At 66.6% G+C, this 27,114-nt stretch overlaps 1 protein-coding gene across 1 annotated transcript; it reads right to left on the bottom strand.

Moving 5' to 3' along the window:
• Positions 1–766: 766 nt before the first annotated feature.
• Positions 767–23,992, bottom strand: RARA (retinoic acid receptor alpha). The gene is given in 12 exon segments (XM_059489334.1): positions 767–1,097; positions 1,099–1,219; positions 1,222–1,299; positions 1,302–1,430; positions 3,383–3,541; positions 3,712–3,916; positions 4,581–4,757; positions 4,844–5,004; positions 5,778–5,919; positions 6,024–6,172; positions 16,593–16,888; positions 23,758–23,992. Coding segments are annotated over 11 exon segments (1,746 nt in total). The 5' UTR covers positions 16,771–16,888; positions 23,758–23,992; the 3' UTR covers positions 767–850.
• Between the last annotated feature and the right edge of the window lie 3,122 nt (positions 23,993–27,114).

Raw genomic sequence — 27,114 nt, 5'->3', positions numbered from 1 at the left:
GGTTCCTGTTGTGGGCGGCGGACACGGGGCTCACCCGGCAGCTGCTGGAAAAAAAAAATACGGACAAAAAGAAAATAAACAGGTCCCATCCCTGCACAGTGGCAGGAACACCTCTGATCCCCCCAAGCCTGGCATGGGAGGGCCAGGGCTGCTCCCAAACCCCAGACTGCTCCCAAAACTGATCTGGGAGTGTCACAAATGCATCAGGGCTGGCCCCTGGCGTAGAGGGACATGACTGTGGCCTCAAGGGCAGGAAGATCAGAGCTTCAGGATACTGGGGAGACCCCAAAGGGTTCTGTCCCAGTCTTTGGGGATGACCAGACAGGGAGAGCAATATGGGGAGCCCTGAGCTGCCCTCCTGCAGCAAAGAACACCCCCCTGTCAAAGAAGACTTGGAGTGCCACAGCCTGACCATGTCCCCACCCCAGCTCCCCGTCCTCCCCCGGTACCCCCACAAGAATAACGAGCCAGGCACTAGAATAAATAAACTTTATTCTGGAGCCAGCCCCCCCGTCCCCCCTCCCCGTCCTCCCCGTGCCGGCAGGGCCGGGTCCCCCATCCCCGCGAGGCTGGGACTGGCACCACCCTGTGCCCCCCACAGTCCCCTCCCCGCCTGGGGGGCCGGGGCAGGGCCCGCCCGGTGCCCCCCGACTCTAAATCCACTAAAATCTCAACAACAACAACAAAAAAAAAAAAAAAGGAATTTAATAATAATAAACCGTGTGCCCCCCCCCCCCTCCCCACCCTCCCCCGGCAGCGCCCGCCGTGCCCCCTCCACCTGCACAGGCCTAAAAACCCCTCCAAACTTTTACAAAGGTTTTAAAACGTATTTATAGATATTTATAGATATTTATATATATATACTTTGCTTTCTTTTCTCTTTTAAATGACTCTGCTTCCTCGGCGTGTGGGGCTGGCCAGGCCCCCCCCTCGCAGACGGCCGGGGCGGGGTGGGTTGGGGAGGGGGTGGCTCGGTGGTCGCGATCCCGTGGGTGCTGGTGCTGGTGGGGTCGGGGGCGTCCCCGAGGTCCCCGCGCCCCTGAAATGTGACACAACCAACGCGCTGGGCCCGGGGCTGCTGCGGGGGGGATCCGCTCCGCTCCGGCGGGGGCTGCCGAGGAGTCCGCCCCGGGGATGCGGGGGCTGCAGCCGGGCCGGGCCGGGCGCGGGGGCTCCCCCCGGTACCGGCGGCTCTGTCCTGGTGCGCGCCGGGCGCGGTCACGGCGAGTGCGTGGCGGGGCTGCTGCGGTTGGAGCTGGGGGAAAGGCTGGGGCTGCAGCTGCCCGGGGGGGGGCCCAGGCTGCCCCCGCGGGGACCGCCCGCCTGCCCCCCCAGCGTGTCCATGCCCTCCGAGTTCTCCAGCATCTCCTGGATGAGCGGCGGCATCGAGCCCGGGATCTCCATCTTCAGCGTGATCACCCGCTCGGCGCCTGCGGGACGGGCAGGGTCAGCGGGGGCCGCCACAAAGTGGCACTGACAGAATTGGCAGCCTCCAAATGGCAGCCCCAAATGGTGCCCAAAAAGCCCTCAAAATGGCACCACCAAAACTGGCAGCCCTCCCCCAAATGGGTGCCCAAAAACTGGCACCCAAAAAATGGCACTCCCAAAACAGCAGCCTGAAAGTGGCACCCCCAAATGGTACCCAAAAAAAACCCCAAAATGGGGCACTAAAACTGGCACCCCTCCCCCAAAAACTGGCACCCAAAAAAACAGCACCCTGAAAGTGCTGAAAGTGGCACCCCCAAATGGTACCCAAAAAAGCCCAAAATGGGACACTAAAACTGGCACCCCTCCAAATGAGTGCCTAAAAACTGGGACCCAAAAAATGGCACCCAAAAAATGGCACTCCCAAAACAGCAGCCTGAAAGTGGCACCCCCAAATGGTACCCAAAAAAAACCCCAAAATGGGGCACTAAAACCGGCACCCCTCCCCCAAATGGGTGCCCAGAAACTGGCACCCAAAAAATGGCACGCCCAAAACAGCAGCCTGAAAGTAGCACCCTCAAATGGTACCCCAAAAACCCCCAAAATGGCACTACCAAAATGGCACACTAAAACTGGCACTCCTCCCAAATGGGTGCTCAAAAACTGGCACCCAAAAAATGGCATGCCCAAAACAGCAGCCCTGAAAGTAGCACCCCCAAATGGTACCCAAAAAAACCCAAAATGGGACACTAAAACTGGCACCCCTCCCCCAAATGGGTGCCCAAAAACTGGCACCCAAAAAAACAGCACCATGAAAGTGGCACCCTCAAATGGTACACAAAAAAAAACCAAAATGGCGCTAGCAAAATGGCACACTAAAATTGGCGTCCCCCCAAAATAGGTGCCCAAAAACTGGCACCCAAAAAATGGCACGCCCAAAAGGCAACCAAAAAAACCCCAAAATGGCACCACCAAAATGGCACATTAAAACTGGCATCCCCAAATGGTACACAAAAAACCCCCAAAATGGCACACTATAACTGTCACGCCTCCAAATGGGTGCCCAAAAACTGGCACTCAAAAAATGGCACACCCAAAACAGCAGCCTGAAAGTGGCACCCCCAAATGGTACACAAAAAAAACCAAACAAAATGGGACACTTAAACTGGCACTCCCCCCAAATGGGTGCCCAAAAACTGGCACCCAAAAAATGGCACTCCCAAAACAGCAGCCTGAAAGTGGCACCCCCAAATGGTACCCAAAAAAACCCTCAAAATGGCACACTAAAACTGGCACCCCTCCCCTAAATGGGTGCCCAAAAACTGGGACCCAAAAAATGGCACTCCCAAAACAGCAGCCTGAAAGTAGCACCCCCAAATGGTACCCAAAAAAACCCCAAAATGGCACACCAAAACTGGCACCCCTCCCCCAAATGGGTGCCCAAAAACTGGCACCCAAAAAAGGCACACCCAAAACAGCAGCCTGAAAGTGGCACCCCCAAATGGTACCCAAAATGGCACCAACAAAATGGCACACTAAAACTGGCACCCCCTAAATGGTACCCAAAAAAACCCTTAAAATGGCACCACAAAAACTGGCACCCAAAAAATTTCACCATTTTTGGTGCTGCCAAAACAGCACCCTGAAAGTGGCATCCTCAAATGGTACCCAAATAAAACCAAAATGGCACCCCCAAAAAGCACCCCAAAAAAACCCAAATGGCACCACCAAAATGTCATCCAAAAAGTGACACTGCCAAAACAGCACCCTCAAACTGACACCCCCAGCTTTGTTTCTCCCTGGGCACTGAGGACAAGGGACATGGTCACATCTCCAGCATCTCTGGAATATGCAATGCTGGATGTGTGCTTCATCCCCTCTGGAGGATGCTGAGTGACCCAGAGCCCCCCATTATCCCCTCATGCTCCCTCAGGACCCAAAGCCACAGGAGCCTCACCCTTGGCGCTGATGCTGCGCAGGTCTGTGATCTTCATGAGCATCTTGGGGAACATGTGGGGCTTGTTGGGCCTCCTCTTCCTCACGTAGATCTTCAGCGCCTCCAGCAGTGGCTCCTGCAGCTTGTCCACCTTGTCAGGCTGCTCCAGGTCCTGGCGGTCTGCGGAGGGGGCACACACAGTGGTTGAGGGGAACAGCACATCCTGTGGGTTCCCATCTCCCACCGCTTGGGCTTCATTTGGGCTCTCCTTGCTCAGCCATCGTGGGGAGCACGGCCGGGCTGCGCCGGGTGCCCGCGGGCACTGGGCAGGTGCCCATCCCTGCACCCACCTCCGCAGATGAGGCAGATGGCACTGAGCAGCCCCGTCTCGGCGTCGTCCATCTCCAGCGGCAGCAGCTGGTTGGCGAAGGCGAACACCAGGTCGGTGAGGGGCCCGAAGCCCGCGTTGTGCATCTGCGTGCGGTTCAGCGTCAGCCCGTCCGAGAAGGTCATGGTGTCCTGCTCCGGCGTGTAGCGCGTGCAGATCCGCAGGATCTGGGGTGGGGACAGAGTGGGGAGCTCAGTCTGGTGTCCCCTCCTCATCCCTGTCCCCATCCCTGTCCCCGTGTGTCAGAACTCAGCGCATCCCTCTGGGTGTCCAGAATTGCCAGGACCCCGCCGGGGGGCTCAGAGACCCTGGGGATTTGATTGTGACCCCTGGAGCAAGTTGCCAGCTTTGTATGAGGACCTGAAAGTCACAGAGGTTTGAAGAGTATAATAAAAAAATTATCACAGGGTGGAAATGTAGATTTTAGGATTTTTGGTATGGGGGTTACGGGGACAAGATGGAGGAACTTGGGCGTGTCCAGCCTTTCTTCTTCTTCTTGTTCTCCATTTTCTGCAGTGATGTTGGCACTTTGGGATTGGATTAGAGTAGAAGTGCACTGTCTAACACAGGTGATAGGTATTGGGAATTAAGTGTAAATATGATATACGTAGCTTGTAGTATAAAAGGACAACACAGAGAGTGCCTGTGGCTGCCCTGCTGAGCAGACCTCAGCTGGGCAGAAAGAAAATTTTATAGATAAGAATTGATAAACAACCTCAAGACAGATAAGTGAAGAGTCCAGACTCGTTCTTCTGCCACGAGGGCCGAAGCAGAGACATCCTGCACATCTTGGGGCAGCAATAACAACCAAAACCCGAGACCCCTGCTCACCAGGATGTCGAGGCAGGCGGCTTTGAGGAGGGTGATCTGGTCGGCGATGGTGAGCGTGGTGAAGCCGGGGAGCTGCTTGGCAAACTCCACCGTCTTGATGATGCACTTGGTGGACAACTCGCTGAACTTGTCCCACAGGTCGATGTCCAGGGACACGCGCTGCTCCGAGCTGTTGTTCTGTGGCAGGAGATGGGGGATGAGGGCACAGAGGGGGTGCCACCCTCCCCAGCCCCCCAGGACCCCCCAGACCCCGTGCCACTCACCGTAGTGTATTTTCCGAGCTGGCAGAGCGCAGGGAAGGTCTCCTGGTGGGCTTTGCGCACCTTCTCGATGAGCTCCTCCACCTCAGGTGTGATGATGTAGCTCTCCGAGCACTCCGGCTTGGGCACATCCTTCTTCTTCTTGTTCCGGTCATTGCGGACGGCTGCAGGAATGGCAGGGTCAGACCTGGTCCTGGTGCCACCCAGCCCCTGCCCCACCTCTCAGGGCAGGATGGGGACCTGCCACCAGCAATGGGCTCAGCTGTAGTGACAACCTCCATCAGCCCCACAACCCCCAAGTCATCAGTTAGACCCTGCACCCTTGGGGGGACCACACTCCTTGCCAAGGGGACAGTGCTCTGCAAAGCCAACACATCAGAGAGGGACCCCGGGGACAGAGGATGGCAGCTGAGCCACCACGCTGGGTGAAGGGCACGGGAGACACCCTGGGGGTGGCAGCTGGGAAGGGGGGAGCAGCTGGGAGGAGCCCCAGCCCTGCAGGGATCAGCCTCTGTAGGCTGAGAGGGCCAGGACCCCTCTTAGGTGCAGGGTGAGCCCCTGGGATGCTGAACCCCCCCTGGCAGTTCCTGCTCCTCCCAGGGGTCCCAGTCCCCCAGGGGCTGCCAGATGGGGCAGGACTCAGCTGTGCCCCAGCAGCCCTATCCCCCCGGGCACCCACCGTGGGGGCACAGCCGGGCACCATGGCAACTGCCAGCAGAGCAGGGAGGCCTCCTCAGCGTCATTTATCTCTGACATTATCAATCACGTGTTGCCTGGGCAACTGCCAGGCTGTGACACAATCCCAGGGGGTCCCCATCCCCCTTGAGCCTTGCTGGGCACGCAGTGGGGGCTGCTGGGATGGCCCATCACACCCAGAACCCCCTGACGAGGACACGGTGTCCCTTCATCCCTGCCCTTCATCCCCATCCCCACTCACACTCCTTGGACATCCCGACTTCGAAGCACTTCTGGAGCCGGCAGTACTGGCACCGGTTGCGCGTCACCTTGTTGATGATGCAGTTCTTGTCCCGGTGGCACGTGTACACCATGTTCTTCTGGATGCTGCGGCGGAAGAAGCCCTGGGGACCCCGCACGGCCCCGTCAGCGCCCGCCATGGGCACCCCGAGCACCCCGAGGAGCCCGGGGAGCCCTGGTGGCACTGGGGACAGGTGGCAGCGCTCACCTTGCAGCCCTCACAGGCGCTGACCCCATAGTGGTACCCCGAGGACTTGTCCTGGCACACGAAGCAGGGCTTGTAGATGCGGGGCAGGGGTGGGGGCGAGGGCGGGCTGGGCACGATCTCCTCCGAGCTGGTGCTCTGCGTCTCCACGGCTGTGGGGAAGGGGAAACACTCAAAACACGGAGCCCCCAAAGCAGGGAGCCCCCCATGCTGCACCCCAGCTCCGGGGGTCCCGGCAGCCCCAGCCCAGCCCTGCCCAGCCCGGCCCTGGCTCCAGGTCGAGCGGGGCCAGCGGGGAGAGGACGCGTGCTGGGAAGATGCAACGTGACATTTCCAGGTCACAGAGACGATGTGGAATTCAGGCAGACAAAAAAAGAAAAAAAAAAGGGAAAGAAAAAAAAAAAAAAAAAAACAACAAAGAAAAGAAAAGAAAAGGGCCGGGATCCCAGGAGCCCCCAGCCCAGGCAGCAGCACTGGCAGTGGATGAGGGGATGGAGGGTGCAGGGCCAGCCTGGGGGGGCAGTGCCACACACTCAGTCACACGTGTGGGCACACGAACAGTGTGACACCGCACACACAGGGTGACCCCCACAGCCCCAGGGTCACCCAGCACCCCCAGCCAAAGCATGGCTCCCCAGCAGGGCACAGGCACAGTGGCACCCAGCTGGCACCCCGAGGTCTCCCAATGGAGGACATCCCCAAGGGCAGTGCCACCTTTGTGCCCGTAACAAGCAGACCCTGGTCCTGACAGCAGCACAGCGGACACAGCCAGTACACCCCTGCACCCCAAAACCTCATGGAACATGCCCTGTTCCCCTCCTGCACCCCAAAACCTGCAGGGATGTGCCTCTTGCACCCCACAAGCACCCCCATCCCCTGCGGGATGTGCCCAAGTCCCCCTGTTCGGACAGGGAGCGGCTCAGTGCAGGTGGGGTGCACCCCTGGAGCTGGGGGGGGACTCAGCACATTTGGGGTGCACCCCTGGCATGTGGGGGGGCTCAGCACGGTCAGGGTGCACCCCTGGAGCTGGGGGGCGGGCTCAGCACAGTTGGGGTGCAGCCCCAGCGCGGGGCACAGCCAGGCAGGGGTTAAGCGCTCCCCGGCTGCTCCGGGATGTTTGCGAATGTTTTTCTGCAGCCGAGCCAAGCGAACCAGTCAAACAGGATATTAAAGGCCAGGCCCGGCGGGGGAGCCTGGGCCCCCCCCCGTGCCCCGCCGGCCCCTGCACCCCAAAAAGTGCCCCAGGGCCGCCGGAGCCCCCCCCGGGGCCGGGGAGCCGCGGGGAGCCCCGGATGGTGACACCGGATCCCAGAATGGGCCCCAAAGGAGTGGGGGGCTTGGGGTGAGGGGTGGGGGTCCCCAGGCCGGCAGTGCCTCGGGATGGGGCCAGGGAGGGGACAGCAGGACAAAGCCAGCCCTGACGCGTGTCCCCAGGCAACAACGGGGACAGGGAAAGTGCGGGGTGTGACAGGAGCGTGTGGGGCAGGGTGGGGAGTACCTGGGGTGGAATGGGAGTGTGTGGGGTGGGATGTGGGTGTGTGGGGGGTTTTTGAATGTATGGGGTGGGATTTGAATGTATGGGGTGGGATGGGAGTGTGTGGGGTGGGATGTGGGTGTGTGGGGGGGGTTTGAACGTATGGGGTGGGATTTGAATGTATGGGGTGGGAAATGAATGTATGGGGTGGGATGGGAGTGTGTGGGGTGGGAAATGAATGTATGGGGTGGGATATGGGTGTGTGGGGTGGGAAATGAATGTATGGGGTGGGACACGAGTGTGCGGGGCGGAATATGAGTGTGTGGGGTGGGATATGAATGTATGGGGTGGGATGGGAGTGTGTGGGGTGGGATATGAGTGTATGGGGTAGGATATGAATGTATGGGGTGGGATACAAGTGCCTGGGGTGGGATATGAGAGTGTGGAGCACCGGGGGAGTGTGCAAGGCAGGAAATGAGCGTGCAAGGCGGGACACAAGCGTGTGTGTGGGGCTGGGAGGGTGCAGGGTGGGACTCAGGGCTGCGAGGTGGGACGTGGGTGTGCGGGGTGGGATCGCGGGGTGCGGGTGGGACACGGGCGCGGGGGCGAGCGCCGGGCAGAGCTCCCGGGCTGAATAAATCACCGCTGCCACTCGAGGGAGCGGAGCCATTAAAGTGACTGAGAGAACGTCGTCTATAATTTATCGCCTCTTTTATATAATTTAAGAACTTCCTCGTGGAGAGCTGCACTCACAAAACGCGGATTTGACAAGATTTTGATGTGCTGGATGCGGAGCGGGGGAGGGGACCCGGCTCCCTGCGCGTCCCTGCGCTGCCAGAGCCGCGCCAGCACCCCGGGAATCCCCTGCCACCGCTGTCACCACCGCGGAGGGGACACGGACACAGCCATCAGCCTGGCCAGTTCCCCAGGAGCCCCCTCATGGCAGCATCAGCGCTGAGGGGGCACAGAGCAGCACCCAAAGGCGCTGAGCGGGGCAGGATGGGTGCCAACCTGGGGTGCAGCGGGGACACGGCGCACCCCAATGCCCGGGCTCAGCCCGCAGCAGGGAGGACCCCGCTGTCCCCCCCGGCCGAGGCAGCGCAGCCCGGCTCCAGCTGCAGACCAGATGCTGCGGCTCCGCCAGATCCCGGGCGGGCGCAGCCGCCCCCGCCCGCGGCCCCGCCGGCTGCTTCCTGCCCGCGCCGGGGGACCCCGGGGCACCCCGACACCCGCACCCCCGCCCTGGCGTGGGAAAGCGCCCGCGGGGACACCGCGTGTGCCAGGGCCCGGGGGGACACCGGCTCCGCACCGCCACCACCCCGCCGGGCTCCGGGACACAGCCCGGCCGGCGGAGCGGGGAGGATGAGGATGAGGATGGGGGGGATCAGAGGGGAGCCCACCCGGGGGTCGCACAGGGGGTCCCCTGCAGGGCCGTGCCAAGGGGTCACAGCCCCCACCACAGGAGGGTGGAGGCCCACCCAGGGCTTCCCTGCGGAGGAGAATCCCACGTGCCCCGAATTCCTGCGCCTCTGCAGGAGAACGGGGAGGGAGGAAGGGAGGAAGGGAGGAGGGTGCCGAGAGCCCAGGGCCGTGGGGTGCCCGCTCCTGCTCACAGCCACCGGCCACGGGCACCGCCTGCTCCCCACGGGCACCCTGCCCAGGACCCGCCGTCTGCGCCCTGCCAGCGCCAGGGTCTGGGGTCCCCAAACCCCGACACACCCACAGCTTTCACAAGGCCATGTGAGGCCACCCCGTGCCCGGCGGGGGGGGTGCCACGCACAATCCAACCCCACGTACCCCTCTGACACCCCACAGCACTCCAAAACCCCCAACAGCACACGGCTCCACAGGGCAGGGGGCTCCCACTGTCTCGGGGGGCTCCTACAAGCTTTCCCACCACCCTCAGGAGCTGCCTCGTGCCTCTGTTTCCCCATGGGGGTGTAGGTGGGCTCCCCGTGCCCCCCAGAGCAGCTCTGGCTCTCATGCCAACACAACACGCCCCGCCGGGCAGGGCAGTGCCACGCTGGGCCAGCTGCCAGCCCCGCGGGGCCAGCGGGCACAGCCGCAGCCGGCTCTGAGGAAACTGAGGCACGGCACGGCACGGCACGGCTGAGCCCTGCCCGGGCTGGCACCCCCGGGCTGGGGAGACACGGGCACCGTGAGTGACGTCGGGAGCGGGGCACGGAGCCAGGGAGCGCCGCCAGCTCCGGCCGCCCACACGCTCGCCAGGTCATGGTCACCGTGACCAGAGCCCCGAGGTGCCCCAGGCAGGGCAGGGACACAGGGCCAGCAGCGCTGCGACCCACAGGGAGCCCCCGCAGGGCTGGGGGGCACAGAGAAGGGACAATATCCCCCAGCGACCCCGCTCGGGACAGAGCCAGGGGGGCAGCGCTAAGGGTGGCACTGGAGCTGGAGACCCCCGTGCCCACCTCGGGGGCAGCCCCCACTCGTGGCAGAGGCAGCCGGAGTCCCCGCGTGTCCCCAGCGCAGACAAAGGCCCCGCGGCCGCGCTCGGTGCCAGCGCAAAGGTCGAGCGGCCCCGAGACAATGAGGGGAGCGACACCGGGGGGTCCGCGGCCGCCTTGGCACAGCGGGCACCCCGCATGGGCCTCCGCCAGGGATCCCCGCCGCCCTTAGCGGGGTGAAAGTCCCGCGGAACCCGGCAGGACCTTCCCGGGCCGCTGTGGTGCCCCTGGGTGCCAGGACACGACAGCCGGGACAGGACTGTCCCCCAAACCTCACTCGCCCCCACACCGTGGGCACAACGGGCAGCAGGGCTCCACATGCCCGAGGGGGAGCAGCTCCAGGCTGGGGGCGCTCGGACCGCGCTGCCCGTGGCCCCCGCTGCCCATCGCGGTGCCCTCATGCCCTCCGTGCCCCCCCTGCACAGGGCACCGGGCCGTGACCCCTGCAGGGACACGGGGCAGGGTCCCGCCAGCGGGAACAGGACCGGCCCGGCCCCACATCCACCCCCTGCCCAGGGGGACCCCCGGAGCCGCGGCAGGGTGGGGGCCCAGGCTGGGGCTCCCCCGCGCCTGGGCAGCGGCGGCGGCTCCGTCTGTAGTTAATTGGATTTTCCCGGAGCCTTTATCAGGAGAGAGCGAAATTCCCGGCGGAGCCCGGACCCCGCTGCGAAAAGGGGGGGCGAGAGGCGACCCCCCTGTCCCCCCCCCTTCACCGAGCTCGGCCCCGACTGCCCCCGAAATAGGGCAGGGGGTGTTTAAAGAGCCGGAGGTTCTGCGCATGGAGCGGGTGGGGAGGAGGCTGAGGGGGCTGAGCCCCCCGCACTCCTCCAGGACGCGCACTCAGCTCAGCCCCCCGCCCACGGCCCCCGCACCATCCCCGCAGCCCCCCCCGCACCCGCCCGCGTTCCGGGGCCGCTCTCCCCGGCCCGATGCGGCGGGCGGGGGGCCCCCGTCCGCCCCCGGTGCGCAGGTACCTACAGCGGCCGGAGCTGCTCCACGGCGGGGGCCGGCGGGGGGGGCAGCCCCGGGGGCCCGGCCCGTAGAAATCCATGCGGAGGAAGGGGCCGGGGGGCAGCCCCGCCACCGCCGCGCCCTCGTACATGGCCCCGGGGCGGCGGGGGCGGCTCCCCCGGCCGGGGCGGCCCCGGGCGGTCAGTGCCCCCCCCCGCGCCCCCGGGGCGCCCCGCGCCGCGCTGCCATCGCCCCGCGGAGCGGCCCCGCCGCTCGCTCCGCGCCCGAGCGGCGGGAGGAGGAGGAGGAGGAGGAGGAGGAGGAGGAGGAGGAGGAGGAAGAGGAGGAGAAGGAGAAGGCGGGGGGAGGGGAGGAAGGCGCAGCCCCGCCGGCTCTGCGGCTTCGCCAGCCCCGGTCCCTCCCGGCACCCGCCGCCTCCCCGCGCTTAACCCGCTCCGCGCCGCGGGGCCGCACCGGCACCCGCACGAGAGGGGACACGGACACCGGGCACGGGACACGGACACGCGGGGGGCGCACGGACATGCGGGGGACGGGCACGGACACGCAAGAGAGAAATGGACACGCCATGGGGGGGCACGGACATAGGACACGGACAAGGGACACCGAGAGGGACACAGACATGCAGGGGGGTAACAGACATGGTGGTGACACGGACACGCGGGAGGACACGGAGGAGAAATGGGCACACGGGGACACGCAGGGGAACACGGCCACGCAGAGGGACGCGGACACGCGGGGGCAGTGCCAGGCAGCAGTGAAATGGGGAGGGGCTCAAGGCGGGGCTGGGGGGCCCGGGGGTTGCCCAGAGCAGATGATGGGGCCCGGGGGTCCCGGGGGGGTCCCGGGGGCTGCCCGGCGGCCGCAGCTCATTTGCCTAATGGGATGCGGGTGAACTGCGGGTGAACCCGCGGGAAGGGCTCACCTCGGCCTGACCCTCGGGGGGGTGTGGGGGTGGCTCTGTGTACATGCATGTGCACGTGTGTTCATGCATGTTCCCGGTGCATCACGCGTGTGTGCATCCCCGCTGCAGCGGGGCCATGCTGTGTGCTCCTGCTGCACAGACACATGGGGAGGTGTGTGTGCCTGCACAGGGCTGCCTGTGTGTGCACACGTGTGTGCATTCATCCTGCACACACATACATACACACACGTGTGTGTGACACCGTGTCCCACCGAGCACGTGAACACACGAGCGTGTGCACAGCCCACTGTATCCATCTGTGTGTGCACGCACACGTGTGTGTGCTGGCGTGTCACCCTGCAGGGCACAGAACCCTGTGCCACCCCTCTCCTCCACACAAGGCCCTGCTGAAGCTGACACCACAAACCCGGGGAGCCTGAGTGGTGACAGCAGGGACGGTCACACGCCAAGGACAGGCCCTGGGGGTGCCACTTCCCTCTGCAGCGGTGATCTGCCTGCACAGCGGGCACACCCACGCTGCCCCGGCCCCAGCTGCCCAGCCCAGGCTGCCCTGGAGGGAGAGGAGCCCCCAGCTGGGCCCTGCCATGGGCAGGAGGAGCACAGGCTGGGAGGATGCGGGCACTGCCTCACACATCTGCATATCTGCGTGTCTGTGTGGCTCTGTGACTCTGTTTGCGTGTGCATGTGACTGTCCTGTGTGCATGTGTGGCTGTACATGTGTGCATGTGTGGCTGTACATACGTGGCTGTGCACAGATGTGACTGTACATGTGTTGCTGTACATGTTTGGCTGTATATGTATGGTTGTACATGTGTAGCTGTCTGTGTGTGTGGCTATACGTGTGTGGCTGTACATGTATGGCTGTCCTGATGTGCATGTGTGGCTGTACGTGTGTGTGTGGCTGTCCCCGTGTGTGTGGCTGTGCATGTGTGTGTGGCTGTCCCTGTATGTGGCTGTGCACACGTGTCCGTGGGTCTGTGTGTGTGGCTGTACGTGTCTGGCTGTACACATGTGTTGCTGTCTGCATGTGTGTGGCTATATGTGTGTGGCTGTACATGTATGGCTGTCCATGTGTAGCTGTGCACATGTGTGGCTGTTCCATGTGTGACTGTCCCTGTGTGTATGGCTGTACATGTGTGGCTTTTCCATATGTGTGGTTGTGCACATGTGTCCGTGTGTTCCATGTGTGTGGCTGTCCCCGTGTGTGTGACTGTACGTGTGGCTGTTCCATGTGTGGCTGTACATGTGTGGCTGTTCCATGTGTGTGTCTGTGCACGCGTGTCCATGTGTTCCATGTGTGCGACTGTCCCTGTGTGTGTGGCTGTGCACATGTATGACTGTCCCTGTGTGGCTGTACGTGTATGGCTGTACATGTGTGGCTGTTCCATGTGTGTGTCTGTGCACGCATGTCCATGTGTCCGTGTGTGTGGCTGTCCCCGTGTGTGTGTGACTGTACGTGTGGCTGTTCCATGTGTGGCTGTACATGTGTGGCTGTTCCATGTGTGTGTCTGTGCACGCGTGTCCATGTGTGTGACTGTCCCTGTGTGTGTGGCTGTGCACATGTATGGCTGTCCCTGTGTGGCTGTTCCATGTATGACTGTCCCTGTGTGGCTGTTCCGTGTGTGTGTGGCTGTACATGTGTGGCTGTTCCGTGTGTGTGTCTGTGCACGCGTGTCCGTGTGTCCGTGTGTTCGTGCGGGGCTGCGCAGCGCGGCAGCAGCGCCTGTTTAAATAATAATGGCAAGTCGGGGCTTTGCTTAGCCAGCAGGTTTCGAACAAAAGCCCAGCGCTGCTCCAACTTCCTGCAGCGAACATGACAAATGTCTGCTCTGACTCATTTACCAGCGCTGGAAAGAATGTGCCTGCGATGGAGGGGACGGAGGGGACGGCGCAGGGGACGCGGGCGGTGGCACCCGTGCCAGAGGCCGCCCCGACGGGCAGCACTTCCCATCCCGCATCGCTTCCTGCACCGCTTCCCACATCCCTTCCCGGCCCGCATCCCCTCCCGTCCCGCGTCGGCGGCAACAGGAAGAAACAGAGATTATAAAAAAAAAAAAAAAAAAAAAAAAAAAAACCCAAACACAAAGCCTTAATTGCAGAGCCAAGAGGAACTGGGCGAGGGGACACCCCGCACGTAAATCCCGCAGTGTGAGGGGGACAGGCACACCCCGCCCTGAGCCTGGGGACACGAAATCGGGGCCCTTCCCGCACCATCCCCAGCCCCGCGTCCTGAGCGATGCTCCGGGGGGACAGAGCCGCCTCCAAAGGGCTGATGCAAACCCAACCCACCCTCCAGCCCATGGGGACCCCATGGAGAACCCCCCGAGCCAGAGGGGATGGATTTGGGGTGGCAGGGTCACAGGGACGCCCGGAGCCCCCACAGGAACCCCCCCCATCCCTTCCCCCACCGCCGCGCCGGCACCTCGGGGCCCCGCAGCCCCCCCCGGGCCCCGCAGCCCCCCTCTCGCCCGCCCACTTCAAAAGACCCCATTTATCCCCTTCAGCCGCTTTTGAGCCCGGCGAATTCCCGGCTGGAGCAGGCGGCTCCCCCCGGCCCCTGACAGTGATAGAGAACCTCCGCCTAATGGGCTTTCCCAGGCCGGGGGCCCAGCGCCTCATCAATCTTCGCCGGGCAGCGATGGGGGGGGTCCCCAGCACCGCCGCACCCCGCGGGGCTCCCCCCGGCCACTGCCCTGAGCGGGGCCCCCCGGCCCCCCCCCTGCCACCCCCCGGCCTGCAGGGAGCACGTTTTGCTCATTAATTTTTAAAAATTAATTAATTACGGGGCGCTGCGGGGGAGCGGCTGCGGCGCGAGGAAACCGGAGCCAGCGGGTTGGGTGACAGAGCCAGCCCGGAGCGGGGCCCCTGTCCCGGCAGTGGGGCCGGGGGGCTGGGCTGGGGTCCCGGGAATCAGCCAGGCCTGGGAATCAGGGCGAGGAGCCCCTCAGGGACCCCCCAGACACGGCACGGGCCAGGGGAGGGGACCGCAGGGACAGGCGGGCGCCACAGAGACCCCAGGGACGGGGATGAGGGCACAGGAATGACCTGGCGGTGCCACGCGTGCCAACATGGGGGTACACACCTGGCACAGGGCACGGGGCACGCTGCTCTGTGTGTGTCAGCAACACACAGGCACTGAGGGCGCTGATACACACATGTGACACACGTGTGTGTGCACACAGGGACAGAGGGCATTGACACACACACATGTGACACTCGTGTGTGTGCACACAGAGGGCACTGGCACAGACACACACGTGACACACGTGTGGATGCACACACAGGCCCAGAGGACACTGAGAAACACACATACGTGACACATGCATGCACACCCTGTACAGCCCCAGCCGTGCACAGACAGGCACAGAGAGCACTGGCACACACATGCACATGCATGACGCGTGTGCTCACCGTGCACAGCCCCAGGTATGAACCAGGCACAGAGGGCACTGACACACACACACATGTGACACACATGTGCATGCACACACAGGCACAGGGGGCACTGACACACACACGGCCAGCCCGGGGCCGCACAGCTGCAGCACATCTGGAGAGGGCGGGACACACGGTGAGGAGGGGGCGGTGGGACACAGACACGGGCACCTCCCTGCGCCAGCAGTGGCACCACAGGACACCCCAAAACTGCAGCACCGACCCAAACAGGGCACCCAGCAGCGGTGTGGATGCTACAGGCGGGGAGGACAACACATGGCGCCCCCACCCCTTGCATCGCTCGGGCACCCAGCAGGGAAAGCCAAGGGGAAACTGAGGCACGATTCCCCACCTGCCTCAGGACAGCCGTGCCCGCGGCCCTGTCCTCAGTGTCAGGGAAGCGGGGGGGACACAGCGGCCCCCCCAGCCTGTTCCCACACGCCCGGAATGGCCCCAGAGCCAGCGCGGGGGAGTGGCCCCACCCGCCGACACCCAGTCGCTGAACTGGTCCCACTGGGTCCCACCGCCGCCGGGGCGGCTCCGGCGGGGACAGCACCCAGGGCCGGCCCTGCCCGGACCTGCACCGGCCCCCGGGGCCAAGGACGGGCCGGGGGGGCCCCGCCACACCCCGAGCCACGGGGTTCGCCCCGGCAGCGGGCGCCGCAGGGCACTCATGCTGCAGGGAGCAGGCACGGGGTGAGAAGAGGTCCGGCAGCCGCACCACGGCGTACAGGGAAACTGAGGCACGCTGGGGGGTGCTGGTTTGGGGGGATCCCGGGTGGGAGCCCACCTCCAGCGGCTCGCAGCTGCCGTTATGGCAGGCAGTGATTACTGGGGCTGTGATGGACGAGCCTGTCACGGGGAAATGGGATCGGGAGCAGCGGTGATGATGATTGTCTTCATCGCCTTCATCGCCTCCCCCATGGCAGCCCCACCACCACGAACAAAGAGCCACCGTGGGGACACAGCACCCACAGGGTGGTCACAGTGAGGGACAGGAACGCCCTGCAGGCCATTAATAACCAGCCACTAACGAAGGTGGGCACAATTAATGACACAACCTCACCAGGGCCACTGACCGCTCCCTGCCTCAGTTTCCCCAGCAGCAGCACTCACAGGGACACACAGAGAAAAGCACCACGGAGGCCTCAAAAACAGCTCCCCACAGGCGTGGCTGGGAGCAGGGAGACCCTCCCTTACCAGTGCCACTGCTCCAGGGACACATGGATCCCATACTGGGGACAGAGCCTGCCCCAGAGGGGTCCTCACGGTGCCCCCAGCCCCCCCAGGGCCCTGGTACTCACTGGCAGGTGACGGGGTGCTGTATCCACTGACGGGAAGCTGGTGCTGGATGCCAGCCAGGGTGCTGGGTGGAGAGAGCCCCCCCAGCATGTGCGGGAAGAAGAAGGCGTAGGGGGGCACGGGGTAGCCATTGAGGTGCCCCCCACCCGGCGTGGGGCAGGAGCTGCTGTTGCTGGCCATGGTGGTCTCTGTGCTGCGGGGGGCTCTCAGGGGTGGGGTCCTGGGGGCCAGCAGAGCATGGGGCCCGCGGGTGCCCTGCTGCCGGGCTCTCCTCACAGCTGGTGCTGCTCCTGTGGTGCTGCAGGGGGAGCAGAGAGGGGCGTTAGCACAGGGGCTGTGACCCCTGACACCCTCACACCCACCCACCCACCGGCCGTGCCTCAGTTTCCCCAGGCACACATCCCATCCCGGCCCCAGGAGGGCGCAGCCGGCCGGGCCCGGGGCTCCGTGCGGGATTAACGCCGATCCCCCGATTAACGACACCGGGACGGCGGCACCGGCAGGCGCAGCTCGCTAATCCCGGCTTAGCTGGCTGGGTGGGGGACGGGGGGACGGCGTGGGGACGGCCTGGGGACACTGTGGCCCCACAGGGCACCCCCTCCAGCCAAGGGCCACACCGTGATCCCAAACCCGCTCTGCCATGCCAGGCATGGGACACGGGGCACGCAGCAGAGCCTGGGGGCAGCAGCCCCTGCCCCAGCCTGGGGGGCTGCAGGGCAGATGGGGACGGGCAGGGGGGGCACACGGGCACACCGGGGTCCCCTGAGGACAGCGGCTCTGCTCCGGGCTGGCTCTGCCGTCACGGCCACGCTCCCACTCCGGCTGCGCTCCCCCATCCCTGCACAGATCCTGAGGGGGCTCAGGGGCCCGGCATCGTGGGGAGGGGGCTCAGCCCCCCCGGGACCAGCACCGGGGGGCTCTGCCGGCCTTAGGGCTGGGCTGTGCCCATCGTGACGCCGCTCTGTGCCATGTGCCACGCCGTGTGCCCACCGGCACGGACCCCTGGCCCGGCCGGCCGGGGGGCGGTGGGAAGGGGGGTGCGGGGCTTTCACAATCCCGGGCTGGCTGTTTATTTAAGTGCTGGCGCGGGGCCCGGCGGGGGCTGTTTATTTGCCGAGAGTGCTGGCTCCCGGCCCCGCGGAGGCGGAAAAGGATCCAGAGGAACAAGGCTGGGCCGCCCGGCAAGGCGCTGGGGAGGGGCCGGGATGGGCATGGCCCTGCCCGCCCCCCCAGAACACAGCTGGGAGCACCCACTACAGGCAGGACCCCCATTCTCCCGGCTCACCCCAGCACCCACTGACCCAGCGGGAAGCACCCATGGGCACACCCATGGTGCTGCCACCCTGGGGTGGGCACCCATCAGTGCCTGGGTGAGGGTCACAGCCCCCCCAGCACCCCAGTGAGTGTGGGATTCCCACAGGCATTGCCAGGGCACGGCGCCGGGCGCCAGCTCAGCATCGTCCTGGGCACAGCCCTGGCCTGGGCTCCACACATGGCCCTGCAGGGAGCTTGGCCTGGCTGTGGGGCACTGCCCATGCCCCCCCCCCGGCCAGGCCGTGGCCCCCGAGCTGTGCTGGCCGGGGGGAGCCAGGGGAGGGAGGCGCGGGAAGAACTGTTTATGTTTGCCGGTGCCAAGTGCTGGCCGGGCACCGCGCCAGCCGTGCCGGGGCCCAATTACTCAACCCGCTCAGGCCCCCCCACACGCTGCTGGCCAGCCAGGGACCGAGCCAGGCCAACACCACTGGCCTGGTCACCCCAGCGACCCCCCCTTCCCAGGGCTCCACACCATCACAAGTGGCCAGGAGGGTCCAGGGATCGTGGCCAGCCTTGGTGCCATGGGTGCTGGTGGGCAGGAGGAGCTGCTGCCCAGAGGAGCTCCCCTGGGACCATGTTCTGCCACAGCTGCTCCCCAACTGGGGGATCGTGGGCATCCCAAATGGGGGTCCTGGCTGTCCCAAAGGGGGGTCCTGGCTGTCCTGACCAAGCTGCATCCCCAGAGCCCCCCTGGGTGAGCAGTGTGGGCCCAGGGGCCGTGCAGACCCCTCGGCAGGGCCCGTGCTCTCCCGCCCCAACGCCTTTTCCTCCAGTCCCCGCAGGAGCTGGACGAGGCCCGGAGCTTCCTGGAATCCAGCGCCTCGTTCCAGCCCCGTGGAAAACGTTGCTGCGGGGCCCGGGCCAAATGCAGCCACGAGGAACCTCCCACCCAGGCCGGGGGTGGCCCCCGGGAGCGGACGGACAGACGCACGGACACGCAGAGCAGACCGTTCCCAGGGCCAGCAGCAGTGGGGCTGGTGGGGGACATAATTTGGGGGCCCATGGCTGGGGGTGAGAGGACACAGCTGGGGTGGGACACGGCTGCTCAAGCCACTATCCCGCTGTGACCTCGAAGAGAGCACGAAGCCCTCTGCAAAAATGCGTGCACACCCTGACAGGGCAGGCAGCACTGGCACGGTCCCACAAGAGACCCCTCCCAAAAAGGCAGCCCCCCATTGTGACCCCCCAAGGTAGGTTCAGCACCCACATCCACGTCCAGCATCAACCACAGAGCACCCCACCACAACACCCCCTCGCCAGTGCCCACCCCAGCCCACCCTGACACCCCCCTAGCACCCCCGGAGCAGGCAGCACCCAAAACAGCCCCAAACCCAGCTGTGCTTCCTGTCGGGGCACACGGTGATGGCAGCAGCAGCGCCCGGATGTGACACGCCGTGAGCGGGGGCACCGCCCTGGCACCCCCGGCAGCGGGGGGCAGCGGGCCCGGGGGTGCTGGGGGGTGTTTGGGGGTGCCTGGGCAGAGGGCAGCGACCCAGCCCTTCCTGTCACGCCGGCGGGCACCGCGCTCCCGGCCGCAGCTTCCCCTTGCCACTCTCGATTCCCAGGCAGACAGGTTTCAGTTCAGTCCCGGCCCAGCCGTCACAGCCCGTCACCCCAGACTCTGTCACCCTGCTCCCCTGCCACCCCAGAGTCTGTCACCCCACTGCCTGCTGACCCCTCTGCCCTGCCACCCCACTCCTTGTCCCCGTTGCCAGCTCAGGCTTCACCACCGCAGCATCCGCGCTCCCCAAACCCGGCAGCGGCCGCCGTGTGCGTCCCCCACCCTGCCCAGAACGGGCCGTGGGGACCCTCCCCGTGCCAGGCTGTCCCCGTGGTGTGTGGGCACAGCGGGGTTGCCGTGCTGAGGCGCGGGGGCACAGGATGGCAGCCTCCGGGCAGGGCAGGAAGCGCCTGCGGAGCCGCTGCGGTTGCAGCCTGCGGTTTCCTCGCTGGCAGCAGAGCCAGCCCGGGGTGGCCTCGCACGCGAGGCCAAGGGCCCGGCTGTCCCCATTGCCCCCCGCCACCACCGGCCCCTCCCCGGGCAAGGCAGCGGGGTTTGCAGGTTGTGCAGGCGTGGTGAGGTGCTCCCCTGACGGGGCTGCTGAGAGAGACCCTCTGCCGTATCCCCAAAGCTCTCCTCGGTGAGTCACCGTCACGTTTCTCACGTCCCCGGGCAGGCGTGAATCATGCCCAGCCTGCGGCACGGCCGGAGCCAGCAGCACACACTCGGCCAGCGAGTGCCGGGCTCGAGGCTGCTGGGAACAGCAATCTGAGGATGCTGAGAGCAGCGCACACCCCAGGACCTACATTCTCCTCCTGAGGGCCAGCAACAGACCCAAGGGCTTGTTCAGCCCCACTGCAGATCCCTGGGCAGCACTGGTGTTCCAGCAGCCCGACACCAACCGCAAGATTCACTGAGCCACCACGGCTCCCCCAGCACAGACACAGCGCCAGGGACACCTCACTGTCCATGCTGGCCTCCCCAACCCATGGAGGCACATGTGCACCCTAGGGAGTCACCGCTGGCCCTGCAGTGTGGGTCCTCACCCCTGCACCCCACATCTCGCTGCTGCCAGGAGCCACAAACTGAAATTCCACCTGTTGCGGCCGGGCCGACTCCGGTTACACCGGGAACGCCGCTCCGGTTACAGCTCCCGCACCCAGCACCAGACACGCCATTCTTCTGCGGGAACAGGTGCCCCAGCCCCCGCCACGGCCCCTGGCATGGCCACAGCTGTGCCACAGCTCCACCGGCACCGCTCCGGCCTGGCTGCGCCGTGGGTGCCCTGAGAGGAGCAGGCCAGTCCCGAAGGTGCCGTGATGTCATGATCCACCAGCCCCTCACACTGTGGGGACAGCACCCTGGGGACACACACACACACCCACCCCTGCCTGCCCACGGAGGGGACATCCCCAGGTACAGCCCAACCGCCATCCTGCATCCCAACCCTCAGGATGAAAGCAGGAACCCACAGGCCCAGGGTTCACTGTCCCAGAGCACCCCATCCCAGGGGTCACAGAGCGCCCCATCCCAGGGGTCACAGAGCGCCCCATCCCTGGAGTGCCCCATCCCAGGGCTCCCCAAGCGCCCCATCCCTGGGGCCTGGAGCGCCCCAACCCTGGGGTCCCAGGGTGCTCCATCCCTGGGGCCTGGAGCGCCCCATCCCTGGGGTCCCCAAAGCACTCCATCCCAGGGCTCCCCGAGCAGCCCACCCATCTCAGGGGGGATGCACCCCATTCCAGGGCTCCCCGAGTGCCCCATCCCTGGGGTCCCAGGGTGCCCCATCCCAGGGGTGTCCCAGAGCACCCCATCCTTGGGCTCCCCGAATGCCTCATCCCAGAGCTCCCCGAGTGCCCCATCCCTGGGGTCCCCAAAACACCCCATCCAGGGGCCAGAAGTGCCCCATCCCAGAGCTCCCCGAGCGGCCCATCTCGGGGGGGATGCCCCCCATTCCAGGGCTCCCCGAGTGCCCCATCCCCGTTCCCCAGGGGCTCCCGGGCAGCAGGGGGATGGTGCCCCAGCAGCCACTCGCGGCAGTCCCGGTTGTTTTTAGCCGAGGCTGCGGCGGCAGCCGGCGCCCTGGGAATGGCGTGCCGGGAACAGCGCGGCCCCAGACAGCCCTCGCTGGCTCGGCGACAGCCGGCAGACAAGTGCAGCTGGCACGGGGCCGCTCGGGACACGGCGCGGGGGGACCCGGCGGGCAGGCGGCGGCGCGACACCCCCGGACACCGGGGTTTGGTGGCACCGTGCCCCCAAGCCTGGGCAGGCTCCCGGGAGCGGACCTGGGCGGCACAAACCGTGACCCACCGAGCCGTGCCCGGGCTGGCTGCGGGCGGGCAGGCGGCCGTGCGCCGCTGCCACGTCCCCTCGCCATGTCCCTCGTCGCTGCCCGGCTCAGCGGGGACAGCGGAGGGGACAGCGGAGGCCACGGCGGGCGCACGAGGCCCCTCGCCGGGCCCTGCCACGAGCCACCCCCCGCTAAGCCGCCTCCAGCCGCAGGGAGATTAACCCATTTTCCGTAATCAGCACATGTGTCACCGCAGATATGATCGCACACCCCCCCTCCACGCTCGCTGTGCCCCCCCCGAGCCGGGGCTGGCGCTGCCAGGGTGCCCCACGGCATGGGGCACCTTGAGGCTCCAGGCACGCACTGCAGGGCGCTCACAGCTCCCCTCCAGCCTTAAGGTGCTGCTGCAGCAGCGCCCCAAAAAGGGCTGGGGGACCCAGAGCTCAGCCACACTCTTTGTGGCAGCACCGCCGTCGGCGCTGGACGGTGCCAGGACAGTGGCTCAGGGCACGCGCGGCCAAATGTGGCACGTTGTCACACCAGAACCTCGTGGATATAAATAGATGCGGAGCGGCGCGATGGTGAATCCCAGCGCCGCAGGGCAGGCGGTGGCGGTGGCACAGCCGTCCCCAGGCTCTGTGGCCGCGACGCCGCTGCTGCCACAGGGACACGGAGGATGTATGAGGACAGCTGAGCGAAGCCAGGTGTCCCTGCGGGATGGAGCAGCCGCAGGCACCACCAGGCAGCTCCGGATGAAGCGCAGGGCAGTGCCCTGATCCTGCCATCCCGCTGTCGGTGTCACCGTGTCACCGGGGGGGCTGCGAGCAACGGGCAAAGGGGACAGACACCCACCAGGACACCCACGGGCATCCCCAGGGCGAGCACCCCCGGAGCAGGCGCATCCTCCAGCCGCACCAAGGTCATCCCCAAGGGCAGGGTGGGGGCCCACGGGTGACATATGGCCCGGGAGCGGTGGCCGCGGGGCCGCTAAGCCACCGAGCCGTCACCCGCTAATCCCGGCAGGGGACGCGGCGGGCGCTGCACCCGCAGCCACCAAACCGCCAAACCGGTGCCCGCCCGGTTCCTGGAGCGGGGGGACCGCCTTGGGGAACCCCCGTGTCCCCCCCAGCACCCGCCGCGCTGCGGGGCGGCCCCTGCCACCAACGGGGTCAAAGGTCAGAGGCACAGATTTGGGGGACAGACGCACAGATTTGGGGGACGGACGCACAGATTTGTCCCCGCACCGGTGCGCCCCAGCTTGGGGTGCTGCTCCCCGTTACCGGGGGGGTCCCCGCTCTATCGGGGTCGAACACCCGAGGGGCTGCACCCCCAAGCCCCCACCCCGCCCGGAGCCCCGCCGCCCCCAGCCCGGCCCCGGGCAGCTGCTGCGGGAGGGAGGCAGCGGCCGCCGGTCCCTTCCCCGGCCCCGCCGCCCCCCGCCCGGCTCCCCCCGCCCGCCGCCGCCCTGTCAGCCGCGCAGAGCGATGGCTTCCTCCGCCCGCCGGCCAGGAAACGGCGCAGACGCCGCTCCCGCCCCCCGGCCCCCGGCGCCCCCCGCGCTCCCGGCCCCGCTCCCCCGCCGGGCCCCGGCCCCGCCGCACCCCGAAAAGGGGAAGCGGCCCCGGCCCCCCCCGCCGCGGCGAGGTGGGGGCGATGTGGCTGCACCGGCGGCCCGGGGGAGCCCGGTAATCCCGGGCTGGTGTCCCCAGCACCGCGCTCTGTGGCGGCCGGCCGGTTCCCGGTGGGGTGCAGAGGCTCCCCGGAGCCCGCCCCGGGGTGGGGGAGCAGCGCTGCCGCCCGGGAGCGCCCGGGCTGTCGGTACCGGTAGAGGGAACTCCGGCACCCCCGAGCCCAGTGTAGGAGGCAGAGGTCGAAGCCGCGATCCCGAAGCCGCTGCGGCTCCGGTGCTCCCGGCAGCCGCAGCCCGGCGGAGTCCCTCCCCCGCTGCGGGAACCCCGGGATCACCCGTTACCGGAGGGGGATCCCCAGAGGCGGTACCGGAGCCGCACCAAGACCCTCCTTCCCAACCCCGCTCCCACGGGCACATCCAGAGCCCCCTCATTACCTGCTCGCGGAGACTCCAACACCGAAATCCTTAAACCCGGGGAGTTCCCGGTGGTGGCTGCATGGCGGCGGCACCGGGAAGGAGCGGGAGGGAAGGGGGGGGGGAATTCGCCCCGGCTTGGAGGGGTGAGGGAGGGGTGGGGTGGGGGCTCCCGGGGGGGTTCACCGAGCGGCGGCCGCGGCCATTGCGAGTCATGTGCTCGCGGGGAAACTTTACCCGGGGCTGGGCCGGGCGGGGCGGCGGCGGCGGCGGCGGCGGCGGCGGAGGGCGGGGGGGGAGCGGGAGGAGGACACGCCCCTCACGGTGGCCACGCCCCCGCCCCGCCCAGATGGCCAATGAGGAGCGGGCGGGGGCGGGGCGGGGGCGGGGCCAGACGGGCTTTGTAACTCTTTGAAGTCTCCAGAAAGCGGAAGGGGAGAAAGTGGGTGCGCGCGCCGCGCCGGGGGGGGGGGGCCCTTAAAGGGGCCGCGCAGCGCAATTTCGATACCCTCCCCGTTCCCCCCAAACTCATAGGAGGAGGTGCTTCAATCCCCCCCTCAACCCGCTTCCCTCTTCTCTGACTCTGGGTACCCACCCCGGGTGGAGGATTGGGGCATCCACATGATGGGAAACAGGAGGTGGGTTCTCCAGGGATGTAGGGGAGAAATGGGAACACACTGGGGGGAAGAGAGGAGAGGGATGGGGAGTCACTGAGCTGCCCCCCAGGCTCCGAGGGGAAGGGCTGGGGGCACCTGTGGCACCCCGGGGGTACAGAGTGCCTGTAGCCAGAGGAATTCCCTGTTCTCTGTCCCCAGAGAGACGCTGGTCATAGGAAGGGGATGGCGATGGAGACGCGGATATGGACCAGGCTGCCCAGAAAGGGCTGCACCCACCAGCACAGCCCAGACCCTGCGGCACGAGGGCTGGGAGGGCACTGGGGCAGGAGCTCCCCTGGGAAGACACACATGTGAGGAGTGCAAGCAGCCCCAGGGGGCTCACACTGACCCCCCACTACCCAGGACCCTTGGGTGCCTGTCAGGATCCCACGGTGCCCAAACAGCAGGGTGATGCCCACCGGGCCACTCAGCACATTCCCGTGCCTCAGTTTCCCCCGTGCGCTCACCACAACGAGGTTGGACACCGCGGCCGGGCCAGCCTCCGGCCCCCTCCCCGCACACCGAGGCCCAGGCGCCGGCATGTGCTCAGCCCAGTGGAATGTGCCAAATCACTCCCAGATGTGCACGCCGGCCAGCCCGACCCCGCTGCGCTCCCACCGGGGCACCGGGGACCCCCCGAGCCCGGCCCGGCCCCGCCGCACCGAGCCCATCCCCGGCCGCACCCCGCCCGCTGCCGCTCCCGCGGCGTCGCCGCACCGAGGGCGGGCAGGCGGTGCCACCGGCCCCGTGTCACCGCGTCCCCCGCGTCCCCCGGGCCTCGGCCGCCGCGGGGTCGCGCGGGGTCCCGGCCCGCAGCCGCGGCCCCGGTGCCAGGCGGGAGCAGCCGGGCGGAACGGGGCTGTCAGATGGAATCTGGGTGCCGGCGGTGACGGCGCGGCGGGAGGCGGCCGTGCCCGCCACGTGGCCGCTTATGTAAGGAGAGTGCAAGGGAGGACAGCGGGGCACCGGGGACACCGGCGAGGGGACACCGAGCCCCCGCCGCGCCGAGCGCTCGGGCACGGCCCGGCCCGGCCCCGTGGGCACGGCACGTGTGTGCGTGCGGGGACAGGCGGCACGGCTGCCGGAGGAGCCCGGCGGTGCCCCGGGCTCCGCACGTCGCTGCCGGTGTCGCGGGTGTCCCCTCGCCACGCTGCTGCCACCGCGGTGACGAACGGCGCCGGCACCCACGCTCCCGCTTCCAGCTGCGCCATCGATTTTTCATCCACTGCGGCACAGCGGGGCTGGGGCTGGCACTGCCATGGCCGGCGGGGCTGTCCCCAACGCTGTCCCGCTCTCCCCATGGCCACGCACACGGCCAGGACACCCCAGGGACATTGCCAGGATTGGCAACACCCCGAGGTGCCGCTCAGATGTGGGGGTGTCCCTGTGCCACCATCACCGCGGGGGGACACGGGAGGATGGAGGGACCGGGGGACAGAGGGAGGAACTGGGGAGACACGGGGGAATGGAAGAATCGAGGGGACAGAGGGAGGAACAGGGGGGACACGGGGGAATGGAGGAACCGGGGGGACAAAGGGAGGAACAGGGGGGACAGAGGGAGGAACAGGGGGGACACGGGGGGATGGAGGAGCCGGGGGGACAGAGGGAGGAACCGAGGGGACAGAGGGGACAAGGATGCCTGCCAGCATCACCCGCGCGTCACCGCACGCTGCCAGGCGCTTCCTTCCTGGCACTGCCACCGTGTGCCGTGTCACCGTGTCCCTGGGGCAGGACGTGGCGAGCTGGGGACCCCCACGGGCAGGACGGTGCCGGTACCCGCTCAGCCCCAGCGCTGGTGACAGCGGCTGGCTCACGGTGAGGGGACAGGCAGGGACAGGGACAGGCAGGGACGTGCTGAGGGCACCGGGACACAGAGCCCGGAGCGGGCACAGCCCGGGCTGACCCCGGAGCCCGCCCGTGCCGCCGCACACGTCCGACACATGGCGGGGCCGGCTATAAATAGCGCCGGCAGCCCGGGCTGAGCCTGCTCGGGGCCCGCGGGGCTCCCCCCGTGCTCCCCCTGCCTCGGTTTCCCCACGGCCAGCAGGGACACGCGTGTCCCCAAGGTGTCCCCCAAGGTGTCCCCTAGCGCTGCACCCCGTTTGTGGCGGCATCCAGGGGGTCTCAGCAGGCTCCCCTTTGTGTCCTTGTCCTGGGGAGCCGGTGGAAATGTCCCCGTGTCCTGTGAGCTGCAGGGACGCCACAGAGGCAGAGCTGGGACATGGCAGGGCCCACAGGGAAACTGAGGCACGCTGGGGGCTCCAGTACCACATCCACCCCCACCAGCAGCGTCCCATCCCTGGGCAAGAGCTGCTGAGGGGCACCCAGGGGTGCTGGGGGACAGGGTGGGGTGGCAGAGGTGGGCTGAGATGGAGGGACATGGGGCACAAGCAGAGCCTCATCTCTTCCCGCTCCCCCCACCCCCATTTGGAGCTCCCAACACCCCTCCCATGATGAGGAAGCTGCAAAATTAGGTCAAAGCGTCCATTATTTAACAGGAACGGAGGAGCTGGGGCCAGCAGCTGAGGCTGGGGCCGCAGCCCAGGAGAGGGGATGGGGAGGACAGGGCTGGGTCCCACAGCTGGGGGGCAGGCAGGGATTGGGGGGACAGGGGTGAAACACGGGGCACAGGAGACAAAGCTGAACGAAAATGACTTTTATTTCATGGTAGAAGATAAAAGAAATCCCCCCTGTCCTCTCCCCCCCACCAAAGGGGTCCCTG

This window comes from Ammospiza nelsoni, chromosome 26 (assembly GCF_027579445.1).
Source record: "Ammospiza nelsoni isolate bAmmNel1 chromosome 26, bAmmNel1.pri, whole genome shotgun sequence".
Lineage (NCBI taxonomy): Eukaryota > Metazoa > Chordata > Aves > Passeriformes > Passerellidae > Ammospiza > Ammospiza nelsoni.
Note: the sequence above shows the minus strand (reverse complement) of the source record. Positions and strands in the feature narration are given on the sequence as shown.